This window comes from Chaetodon auriga, chromosome 6, assembly GCF_051107435.1.
Source record: "Chaetodon auriga isolate fChaAug3 chromosome 6, fChaAug3.hap1, whole genome shotgun sequence".
NCBI lineage: Eukaryota > Metazoa > Chordata > Actinopteri > Chaetodontiformes > Chaetodontidae > Chaetodon > Chaetodon auriga.
In genome coordinates this window covers 4,894,311-4,907,604 of record NC_135079.1, presented here as the reverse complement: position 1 = coordinate 4,907,604, position 13,294 = coordinate 4,894,311, and the positions used below count along the sequence as shown (strand labels likewise).

At 42.7% G+C, this 13,294-nt stretch overlaps 1 protein-coding gene across 1 annotated transcript; it reads right to left on the bottom strand.

The window, feature by feature from the left end:
* Window positions 1-235: 235 nt before the first annotated feature.
* Window positions 236-1,811, bottom strand: c6h11orf96 (chromosome 6 C11orf96 homolog). The gene has a single exon (XM_076732144.1). It carries the CDS (start codon window positions 1,451-1,453, stop codon window positions 1,073-1,075), a length of 381 nt encoding a protein of 126 aa, XP_076588259.1. The 5' UTR covers window positions 1,454-1,811; the 3' UTR covers window positions 236-1,072.
* Window positions 1,812-13,294: the final 11,483 nt, after the last annotated feature.

The window sequence follows — 13,294 nt, the reverse complement described above, 5'->3', positions numbered from 1 at the left end:
CTGATTTTGGATTTCATCTCTTCACTCATAATGCCTCGATCATCATCCTTTTAGAGTCAATAATGTTTTCTCAGATCAGTTGTCTTGGTGCTGAGACTTACTGACCTTTGCACGTCTCGGCTTGTAGTTGATTGAGTGTAAATGAGGCTGATTACAGTGTTCAGAGTTCATGTCACAGATAAAACACAACTCATTGCTGACTGATTTCCCTAAATGAAACAAAAGCAGAAAATGATTGAAAGTACTTGAAAATATTTATTAAAGTACATATAACAAACATTGTAATATATGTAGAAAGTAAAACAAATATACAGTATAAAGGTTATAATTTTCTTTGAAAGTCAAGGTGACTTTAGGAGAGCAATACAACAACACATCTACAGCTTCATTGGTTATGAACAAAAGGAGAGAATAAATAAAGACATTTAGAAAGGCAGTTTTTCTGCTCAGGAATTGAAGCAAGAGCAGAGATTTCATTCACGGTGAAGCTGGAAAACAAGAGCTTGAACTCTTGACAAAGCTTTGTGTCGGTACTCTACTGCTTCAGTGACGGCCAGGTCACTTCTGATGCTCAGTACATTGCTTAGTCAAAGTATGTACAGCGTGGTAGGTCACAATAACATTTTTCAGCAGTCTCGTCTATGGTGACTGGTCAAGTAGAAAAATCTGGATTGAAACAAAAATACCTATACAGCTTTAAAGTGGAAAAATATCAGCCATCTTTCATCATTCCTCAAACACATCTACAGTAGAAAAGGAATACAGTTGAAGGGTGGTGTGTTCAACACTGCGTCATCTGCTACTTTTACACTTATCATATCTATACAGCAGTATAACCAGCCTGTGGCACTGGTAGAGATCTTTACAGATATGCATCAAATGCATCCTCGAGCTATATACTGTATGCTGATATGTTAGTATATATTAAATGCAGACTTTCATATAACAGCAGCAGCTTACACACGCACAGGCAGGCTGGCAAACAGGCCAGTTTGGTTCAGTTCAGTTGGCCTCCTTTTGAAGCCGCATCAAGGAGAAGCGTGGAACATGTGTGCCAGGTGTGTCCCACCGCTCACTGGGTGGAGTCGGAGTCACTGGAGTCCAGGCTGGCCTGTGTGGGTGTGGGGGTGCAGCTGTGATGGGCAGCCGGCGGGCAGTGGAGGGTCTGTGTGCTCCGCCGCAGGTTCTCCAGGGACTGCAGGAAGGAACGGCGTGCCCTCTCCTCCTCCAGGGGTGAGGAACCCTCTTCCTCTACCTCTGCGATCTCAGCAAAGGTGACGGGCTGCGTCTTGAAGCGAGCCTCGCGAGATCGGCGGGAGCGGCTCTTGCCCCTTGCTGGGCCCTTGGGGACGGGCAGCTGCTGGGGGAACTCCTCCATGGCTGAGGCCATAAGGTGGGCCGGCAGGACGTGGAAGCCGGAGGCCTCCATAACCATCTGACGCACAGCAGCCATTGAACAGAAGCCCAAATGGGTACAAAATTAAATCTAGTTTAAATGGAAGTTAACACAGAAGACAGCTGACTGCCTGTGCACGTCTCAGACTGGTCTTTCCTGGCTCTTTCTGGTGCCTTGTCCTGTTTGAAGAAAAGTCTCAGGAGCAGCAAAGCAAAAGTTCATCCAAAGTCAAAGCCGAACACAAACACTCCTCAAACCTCCAAGTCCAGGCACACTGAAGACAAGTCTTTTAGAAACGCGCTGCTCTGGTCAGCCTCTGCTCCTCACTCCTCGATGTGAGTGCTTCTGTTTCAACTCTGCTGCTGCCTGACGTCTCCTCTCTCTCTGACTGCTTCTCGTGTTTTCGTGTGTGAATCTCAGCCCGCTGAGGCTAATGCCACTGACAGCTCCAGCACTCTGTTTTATAGCTGCTCCTTCCCACTCAGTGTCTCCCTCCCTCTCTCTCTCTCTCCTTACTCCCGGTGTTTGCCAGGTCCCTCCCACTCCCCTCCTTCCCTCTCTGTCATGGTTCCGGCCTTCAGAGCAGTCACTCAGTCACCCCACCAAAATAAGCACATGAGGAGAGAATATCTGTGTGTGAGTGTGTTCTTAGGTGTGTGTGTGTGTGTGTGGGGTTAGAGACAGACGGCGGAGACAAAAATGGAGCCGTAAGACGGAGTGACACATCCAGAGTGAGTCGGGCAGAACAGACTTCAGAGAGGAGAATTAGAGCAGGGAGGACAGTCGACTAAACCGAAGTCAAGGTGGACTCAAAGCTATTACACGTTTATGACAAAATACAGGACAGGGTCCTTGGGACAGACAGGGGTGAGACGCAGCTCTGCAAAAAATAACTACTTTTGTGAAGCTTATAACATGAGACAATCAGAGAGGTGCTAACTCACCTCAGTGGCAATTTTAGTGTCTGCAGGTTGTGTTGTTTTTGTATTGCATCCATTGTACTGTAAGATATTCAATTTATTGTCTTAAATTAGGTACTATAAACATGTATTGCTCCAGATTCAGGAACTACACAAATTTTAGTACTAATTAAAGAGCCAAAAAAGGAAAGAAAAACAGCATTGCAATATGCAACCATGGGTGTATGGAGCGCTTTGTTGTTCAACATTAATGTCCTTTTGGTCTCTTTTTTTCCATTGCTGACATACGGGACATTGCTGGAGCCAGAAACCAATATTTTCATTTGGTGGCCACAGTCGCTGTTGCAGCCCAAAAATAACAAGCTATTTTAAATATTGTACCCACCAACTGCTTTGTCAGGAACAAATATTTTGGTTATTTGCCAAAGTAACTGTGGTCTAGTTAGACAGAGGCAAAGCAAACAGTGGATTTTCTCCTGCAGGCACTGAAAGATACAAACTCTGTTCGCTCCACTAACAGGTGTGGTTCCCCCCTGAACTCACCTTTATGTGTGTCTGGAGGGAAACATGGCAGCTAGCACCTTGTGTATGCACAGTGTGGCAGCTACACATAGACCGACAATAAGCTGAATGGACAAGACAAATGCACCTGGACTGGATGTCCATTAGGTCAGATATGAATTTCTTTATGGCACAACATAAAAAGAGGAACACGTCCTTCCTGCATACTGAATCTAAAACTCTCAGTTTTCTGGCAGCTGGTGTTAGACAACATTCCCATGAGACATTTGACATCCATCACGTTCACGGACAACCACAAACCACCCAGGCTGCTATGTTGTGGAAGTGTGTTTCTGTCCCAAATGAAGTCTATAAATAAATCATGTTTTCTCGCACTCTTTTGATTGGCTGGGTTATGACGGTTTCTCACACTGAAGTCCTAATGAATACAAGAAATAAACAGCGACAAGCACATGAAGAATTCCATTGAGGGAGAGGCATCCTTCGCTGCTTTGACTTAAACCCAGATGGATAATAAAGGCGATAAATCCTTTTCATTTGTGGTATTCAAGACATCACAATTTATTTTGCAATGACATGCTGATGTCACATTACAGCATCTTAAAGGACCAGTGTGCAGGCTTCAGTGGCATCTAGTGGTGAGGTTGCATATTGCAACCAACTGAGTACTCCTCGTCTTACCTCTCTCACTGCAAGCAGACCGCATGGTGGCTGGAGAACCCATGAGAAAGGTGAAAGGTGTTCTCTAGAGCCAGTGTTCGGTTTGTTTGTTGTTAATATTACTTATTTTTTTCTAAATAAATTTCAGCTTTGATGCAGGATATAATGTGTAATACACGTACACCCAATGAAAAGCTTGATCATTAGGAAATGCAGTCAGTTTTGGTAAATGATGAATGAAAGGTCACAGACAGTCACACAGGATGATCAGCCTTATATGTAGTCAAAGTCACAGTCGACAAGGAAACAGACACCAGAGGCTCATCAGCCGCAGCGTCATCCAAGCCAACATGTCACGTCATGTTAACTGTTAGGACTAATTTTACCAGCGTCGCTGCTAAATGCGGCGTGTCAGGGTTGTTGTAGCCTGGCTGAGTCGGTTTCATTCACACTGCAGATTTCTGCTCTCACATGTGACACTGGTCAGATGTTTTCTGATGGGTGACATCAGTCTGTGTAACGTCACATTTTCTCAGTTCTAACCTGAAATATTGATTTCTGATACAAAATCCCTTCCTGAGACATTCAACCATCATGCGACTTTAACTTGAACAGTCTTCACTGCTGCTGAAAATAAACGTATTATTTCTGCACCTCAGCTCGGTCAAAACTCCTCCTGCACTACATAATGTGAAGGACACGTGAGACAAGTGTCAAGACAAAGCAGACGTGGCCTCTTTCATTATTATTACTCTGTTTAATTTATGCTCAGCCACTCCTCAATCTCTTGACGGAGATGGTTGGTGCGGGTCACAGCTATTGCTCTCACATACAGTAATGTCTCACATAGTGGGTGTGACTCTTCGCTGCTGGTTAAATACTCATTTTCCCGAACAAGTCTGGCAAATCAGTGACGAAAATACTGATATTTACAGTATATGAACTGAGGTCAGTGACAGAGATACAGTATATTGGTGTACATTTTGATTTGTTGTACTTATGTGATCATTAGTGTGACTCTCGGTCACGGTGCTTAATGATTGCGCTGTCTACAGTTCTAACTGTCACTGTGGATTTAATGTAGGATGCTGTAGGCTTAATTGTGGTTCACAGAGTAAAGAGAGAGTCATGTGCTGAGGAATAAATTAACTCTCCAGAGTTGTAAAATCCTGCATGATAGCATTATAAACCTCTGTGCAGTGTTTCTGATAAGACGTCAGACTCATGGATCCGTTTCTCAAACCTAACGTCATCATCTCACTAAAACCTGAATCAACATCCCCCAACCAACGCAGCCTCGTTTCTTAATGAATGCAAGGCTGTTTATGGTCTAAATATGCTCTAAATTTCAACATTTTCTGAGTTCTTATTGGCCACAGATTTGCGTTCTAAAAAAACTGTAGGACAAACATTTTCCTCTGAAGAAAAAAAGTTCAGCTCGGAAAGTAAATTCAACGTAGAAACTGACAAAAATTCTAATCATTGAAACTGATTAATGCGTTTAGTGTATTCTTAAAGTTCAAATTGTGCATGTAGCTTCATGAACTTAACTTTTCAAATACACATGCATGAAAGCAGGGTGATAGGTGACATACACCTACAGATCGTATCATAATCCATGATTGTGGTCAATGTCACAGTGGGCAAGGCAACATGTAAACAAACAACAGAAACTCAGGGTCCAGCCCGACTGTCATCCATAGTTACTAATATTAACTTCTACTATCACCAGCGGTAGCATCACCGCACTCTGTACGATCAGTCACACTGAGGTGAGAACTTTTTCGCATTTCACAGGTTGACCTCACCTCAGGGGCTTTCCTTTGCCGTGGAGTTTCAGGGGTGACGTTAGGGTCTAAAACTGCTCCCGTTTCATCATGCATTCCTTGGATGACACCTCACGAGGGTTAGTCCAACTCCAGGTCATCCTGTGTCTTGTCTTGCACACACACTCACAGGCACACACATTCAACAAGGTTGTAAGTCGCGGATGTGAACTTGGAAATACCTCCTTGCTCTATTTTGAGTAGATCTAAGGTCACTGACGATCCAGCCAGCAGCTGCCAGTCAAGTGACATCACATAACATTATTGATTCCTTCTGAAACACACATGTAAGTGTGGCGCGTGGGAGTCCATGCACACAATTTTTCATTTCATATCATCGCCCACTTGATTTAGCCAATGTGTTTTGCGACAAGGTTGCGGGGAATGAGAAATGTATTGAGCAGGAAGTTAGTAGGCCAAGAGCTGTGTGTGTCCTTGGGGATGCCTTGTTTTCCTAGAAGACCCTGCCAAGGCTGCATGTGCTGCACACAAGGACATCGTTTGGCAAAAACAATCCCCGGAAAAACATTAGCAACGCCCTCATCTTTCAACCAGGTTGTTGAAAGTTTCATTTAAAGAGAGGAGGTGAAAGTAAAACAACTGTCCCTCAGTCCATGTTCGAATATTATCTCATTAACACACTTTTTTATTACTTCTTTGAAAATTAAAGCGAGATGGCTTAAAAATGAACAGCTGCATACCCCTTGAAAAGATCAAATATAACAATACTACATAATATAAGCCCCAATGTTCACTCATAATATAAAAATGCAGGATGGAAATTAAATTTTTGGATGTTGGAGTTGATCTCAGCGCATCAATGCTGGCATCAGGGTGGCGGGAACTGAAAAAAATGACTTCCAGAATAAAGTAATGTGCTCAGAAGAAGAATAGTCTGTTTTGGTTTCGTGTTTCTAGTTCATACAATGTACAGCAGGTGTTTACCTTTCGCATATACAGCCAAAAAAGCCTGACAGTCTCCTACCACGACTACTTCATGACTTATCCTCTTTTAGGAAATTTAAAACACAGCTACACAGATAATCCTGGGTGCTGCATTGCTCCATCCCATCCTGTATCCTGTATTCAACAGCTGATGGCATTTCGAGGAGAATACTTCCAGCAGGGAGCACGGGCAGAGGCAGCTGAGAAATAATCCCCTCCAATCCGCTGCTTGATCACTAACACCACCCTCGACCCGCCTTCAACACACACACACACACACACACACACACACACACACACACAATGAGCTAGCAGGAAGAATGTTGAGAAACATATCCTAATTTTGAAAACTATGTCACTAATACAAATTAAACCCTTTGAAACGTGCCCACTAAAGGAAATGTAAAAATAGATACATTCTGTATTTGCTTGCAATAGTTCATAATTAATTTGATTATGATATACTGATGTTTAAAAAAAAAAATGCTACACCTACAGTGGTGCACTTTAAAGGTGCTTACAACAGCATACTCCAAACTGGACATGAGCCAGTATCAGCAATACAGTGAGCATATAAAAATAACAGCACTGGTTATGAAACAAGGACATCGGCTGGGAGAGGAATCAGATGGAGTTATTGTGATTAACAAGCAGGCTCGACTTTCACTAGATTCCACTTCATCGGTGTGTAAGTGTGTGTGTTCGTACGGTCAGGGTGTGTAGTGGGTGTGTGGCAGGTAGGGTTACAGGGCTAAATGTCAGGGATTAGTTTAGGGGATGACAGTATAAGTGACAGACACGCCGATAGAGATGAACGATAAGGATTCAGCAATATAGTTTGTCTCAATATAGAATATATTTAATTATCATAACGTAAAGTGCACTGGGAGCATCGCTGCATGTTGATTAGTGCAGCTTACTCAGGTGTCTCTGATCGTAACACATAATGAGACAGACAAAAAAGTGGAATCACTCAGCAGTTCAGAAATTTGTCTGATTGTGGGATGCTTCATTCATAGCTTGGACAGCTGTACGTCGAGCAGAAGTAGTTAGAAAAAGAAAAGTCACCGGTGTTTTGGACACTGTATTGTTGTATAGCAATGCAGGCTGCATGGCTCTAGCGATGAGATCATCAGTCTGTCAAAGTCCTGGAAGGATTGTCGTAAACGTGCACAGACATTTATGGTCCTCCAGATGAATCCTGCAGGTTTTGGTGGTCCCCTGATTTTTGTCTAACATCACCAGCAGCTTGATATTTTTGGCTTTTACTGCTTAACATCAGAATGTTAGCATGGTTGTTGTGAGCATGTTAGCATACTGACGTTAGCATTTAGCTCAAAGCTCCACTGTGCGATGGCTGTAGCATCTTTATTCATTTATTTAAGGTTGCACTCTTTCAGAGTCATCTACTGTATTTAACACAAACCCTATGAAAACAATTCAAAAGTGACTTTAATAAAGTTTGTGTCATACTGCTCGGCCCTTCTCCATTATTAGCAGTAAACTGAGAAGAACCTCGTGTTTATCTGTGTACACAACAGGAGTGCATAGACATAGCAGTGATAGACAGTCGCTTTTTTCTTAAACGTTGCTAAATCAGTGTTTGATTTAAGGTAGAATATAAATGTGGTCATGGACACACGCAGACTCAACAGTTCTTTAAATCACAGTCTATCTAAACGCGAGGTGTGCTGTGCAGAGACAGGAACAACGAAGCCTGGAGCCAACAATCAGTGTGATCCTCCTCCAATGCGTGACAACACATTCCTCTTCTTCCACTCATAAAAACACACTGAATCTGGTGGAGCCTCACATACACTCATTTCACATTAATTTAACCTTGCAACACAGTTTAGTAGGAGACACACATGTCTTTGAGAGACTCCACATTCTGGAGAATATGACAAAAATAAACATTGTCTTGCACATACTGACAAATGGGCCCAAAGGTAAAAACAGATGCACAACAACTAGCTATCAACTATCAACTATATTTCACGCTGCAGAAGCTACATAAATCCAAAACAGCAGAGAAGTGCTCCAGTGCTCTTTTATTCACTGCACCCTTGAAAACTTTGCCAGTCTTATCTGGATTATATGAACATGTTGCCTGCGCTGGTGGTTGCTGTGTCTTGTCTTGTGTTTGAAACTTGTCTTGTGAGTGTTTTTGAGATTTTAGTTGTTTTTCCTGCAGGTGGATTTTAGTGGGAAGGGTCTGTAGATGTGTCTGTTTGGTCTATTTTGTTAGAATTTAAAAGCTTCAGTATCATGAAATTGACATACTGAATGACTTCCCTGCTACATTTATTATTTTCGAAACATAGTTTTTTTTAGGTAATAAGTAATAATTATAACTCAATAATAAAACAATGCACACTATCTACTAGATGCAGCTTGTGCTAATAACTGAGAACACTCAAATGTACTGTGAGCCTGTTGGCATGACCAGCATTGAGCTAGTTTGCATACAAACAAAGAAAAAATCTGAGTCACCTTTACACAAATTCATATAAAAAGTAGTACATGTACACAGTCTGTATACAGTATATTGACATAGATTATGAGCACGTCCATAAGAATTACTTCCTCTGAGTACGTGTGGGAGAAGAAAATGAAAGAGAAGAAGAGAGAGAGATCCAGGTCCACGCGGTCAGGAGGTGAAGTACACGCCACAGGCAACATTCCCGGACCGGCAAATCACCCCGTACCCACTGCGGCGGGACGCCCCTGTTACCATAGCAATCGAAATGTCAGGGGACTGCAGGGAGGAGGGGAACCGAAGTTGGCAAGTCAGGTACTGTGTATCTTCTCGCCCTCCTGAAGAAGTATGAGTGAGCACACTTCCACCAACACCACGACGCCAAACAACACTGAGATACAGTGTAGGTCAGTGAGGAGACGTGATCTGTGGGACTGTTTCTTGTTGAACGGCAGCTGGATGCAGAGACTTTGCAAAGCATCCCCATGTCTTGCTGTCACGATTGCCAGGTTTGATACCATTTGGCAAACCACACACAGAAGCACAGGGTGGACGAATAAGTGATTGGTCATGAAAGACCGTAACGGCAACTCTGCGTTACTACTGTGTCACTGTTGTTGCATTAAATTGTGTCATTAGCTGAATCTAATGTTTTTGACTACATAACACCCCTGAAAATAAGACTTTTTTGATCCCAAACCGAGAAGTTCAAGATGCATCTCTCATATTGCATCTACTGTCTGTATGTAAAGTTGTACGCCACTAACTAACAACCTAAAACTACAACATTAAAACCATTACCAGTGTTGGAAAGGCGATATTGACCAGTTTGATCCAGTTTAACTGCTGTGTGACAAACTGATCTTCTTGGATCTCACACTGCTTTGAGGATTCAGTCCAAGAAAATCTTAATCACTTTAAGTATTTTGGCACCTACAATACGGGCACCATTATCCAAAAGCAGTTTAATGTGCCCGTCATTGGCGAATTACTGTCAGCTGGCTAACTTGGTTAGCATTAGCCTGCGGGCTGAAACACAGTAGTCATAGTCATGATAATTTACATTTAAGCAGCTGTGCCTCGTGCAGTAATGACGGACATCACTCACACACACTGGTGTAGTTTCATAAAGGAGGCGGCTTCAGGTCTGTTTGAAAACACACGAGACAGCAGTGGAGGCAATATTGGTATAAATCAACAAACACATCATCCTCTGGGGACTGGCCTGGCTCCCCCACCCTCCCTCTCTGGAGACTGAGTCAGTAAGACACCATCGGGACAACATGGTTATTTATAGACTGAGACTTGGAGACTGGGAAGCATTCCCATGCAGAACACCACGTCTGTTTACCCTGCACGACCACGTGCTGCCACAGATAAATTACGTCTCACCGATTAAAAAAAATGCTTTTAATTTCAACTGAGGAAGACTTTAGATTACTGCATGAAAGTCAATGCACATGACCTGAAGACTTGAGACACTGTCTCAAGTCTCTGTCACATGTTGTTTTAATTATTATTGATTTGAACTGCAATTTGTTCAAACTCGGGGTTGCACTTCGCATCTTTTTTGACTCATAACACATGAATGGATAGAAAAGACCCTCCAGATCAGAACTCATGCTAAAACAGCTTTGTCAGGCGATGAAGGGGTAAAGTTTCCATCCATCTCTTCAAAGACCCGGGGGTTTAATTCCCAGTAGCTGCGCCTCCGTCTTTGCCGGGAATTCCAACAAAAACAATTTCCCTTGTACTCAGGTGCCGATTAGAGTTCCCGTCCTTGGCTCTGCATTCTGATTCCTCCAACTGTTGTAAGGGAAACATAAGTCAATATGAGTCAACATGTCTCCCATAAGACAATGCACTTACAGCGTAACTGTGGCCAATGATTCGTTGAGAAGAAGCTGCTCTTAAGGGACCCACAAATGTGACCTTCTGGTTGCAGGATTGTCTCTTGAAGTACTCACCCTGTATACAGCAATCATAGCGCAATTAAAACGTATTCCTCCTGAATCCGTCCGTGAAGCGTTACCACATTGGTGGTGCATTACAATCGGTTGTTATGTCCTCAAGAAGCCACTAATGATGCGTCTCTTAATGTGAGATCAGTGCCAGCCGCTAAACCTCACGGAGGAAAGACGTGACTTCACAGGGCATGCATATCGAAAACAGTCACAGAGATCCATTAAGAGCAGCTGAGGTCATGTTTTCCTTTATTCCAAAATTAGAACGAGGCATTAAATTTAAAATATGAAAGACTGATACATGAAATAGTGGTTTTAACCAAAACGAGGAAGGGGCTTTTACTTTCGAAGATTACGGTAAAGCTTATTAAAGACTGTGATGTATCTTAAGTCCAGCAGTGGATCTCGAGTTAATACATTCAAGGAGAAAAGACACAAGCCTATTTATCTCCATCAGAGGTCGACCGGGGGGAGGCAGCTGCATTGTGACCTGACCTACAAGACAACTTGACCAAGCCGGATAAAAGAGAAGAAAAGGTGACAGACGACAGGGATGGAGAGGTGAAGATGAAGAGGCTAATAGGGGAAGGAGAGGAAGGAGGAGAGGAGGAGGCACAGGAAGGGAGAGTGAACTGAAGACTGAAGTCATGAAGCCCAGGGGAGGGGAGCTGGGGGGCTCGGGCAGTGAATCGGTCAGCTTGTTCCCAGAGCAGCTTCCCAGCAAATCACAGCATGACTTCAGACAGCATTTACAGCTACATTAAACACACACACACACACACACACACACGCTCACACACACACGGATGCACAACATCCTTACAGCATGCAGTTAGATGTGTGCATTTGCAGCTATGCATCCAGACAAAAGCACAAAATATCTCAGTGAGTCAGTCATTCACTGCGCTCCATGGAAGATGTAGGTCAGTCTAAGTTTTCCCAGAATGCAGCAATAGCGAAATACAATCTGCAGTGCTGCGAAGTTACTGAGCGGCAAACATCCTGCCTGCACACACAGATGGTCATGGTTCTCTTCTACATGGGCGCTCTGCAATTCACCTTGTTGACAGTGTGTTTAGCTTTTAGCCCGACAAAGAAAGACATGAGCTGGCTGCAACACACCAGCAGAATTTATTACTGTTCAAACACCTGCAGCTTTCCCATAATACAAACATGACACAGTTAAGGGACGTCAGGGGAAATCATTGTCCTATCATTGCCAGTTGTTTCTCTTATTGAACTGTGATATGTGGCACCATCTATCCTTTCAGCAAAACAAACATAAGCTATGAAAAAAAGTTACTGATGGTAGCAAAGGGTGACATTTGATTTATGCAATTTCTGCCCTTCCTGCAGTATTTTCCTACCTTTTTCTACTGCAACAGGCTATAATCATGAAATGTTAAATGATATTAAAGATCTGTGTGATATCTTGGCACAATGAAAATCATGAGCTGGTGATGATCACCGTTTCACCAGAACACCACAGATAAACATTATTTTCCTGTGCTCAGGGGAAGCTTTGATATTTTACAATCAAACAGTGATCATATGGAGAAAAAACACAAACTTACTTCAACATATTTTACTAGTTCAACAGTTCAGAGGCTGATTAATCGATATATTCAGCATATTGCGACTGTGCCGTATTCAAAAATAGGCCTAACATGCTCACACAGCTGGCACATTGACTAAGATTCATTACGCAAGTCAGTTTGTTACTTAATTATGGCATTATGTAACACTGCTGCATCTGAGCTTCATATATGTGGTTCTATATTCCCCATAGGATTAATGTCGGTATCCTTATGGATCAGGACATAATGCCACGCAACCTATCTAAAGCTCTGTAATAAAACACGGCCCAGTAGTTTACAGCTCATTGCGTCCCAGTGTGAGACTAAAGTGACTGTGGCTGGAAGTCATGTGGCCACGGTAAACAGCATGGACAGGAGCACTGCTGGACTGAGGCCTAATTGGGTGTGGCTCCAGTGGCTACAGAGACAGTTAGCAGCAACCGCAGCTCTGATGCAGCTCCTATGACTCCATGTTTCCCGCTTCTAACAACAGGTGTCAGGATCTGGAACAAGAAAACAGCAGCTAACAGGAATGCCGGGCAGCTTGTTCGTTAGCTACTGTGTCACATGGAGAGTTTCTTTCCTGGCAGAGTGGAAAACATCAACAATAACAAAACAGAAGGGGAAGGAGCTGCAGGAAGACAGTGTCTACTTCTGAATATGTAGTGGCAATAAAGATGGCCAGAAATGTTATTTCCGCCGTCATTTAAGTCAGAATTTATGTGAGCACGAAGTAATATAGAAAAGTAACATGAATATTTTTCAAAGCACAAAAAAATAGTTATTGTTGTATATAAGATTTAAAACACATCCATGTTTAAAAAAGTAAAGTTCACAAATGTATTCCTGATGCAAACGTATATAGTTCTTGCTTTAAATTGATGTATTAGACATAAAAAAAAATACATGTATTTTCATCAAAAACATTCTTAGATGTCGTTGCTTTACAATAAACAATGTTACATCACTGTGCACTGAGGTCCAGTGAAGACTGCAGGGCTACAG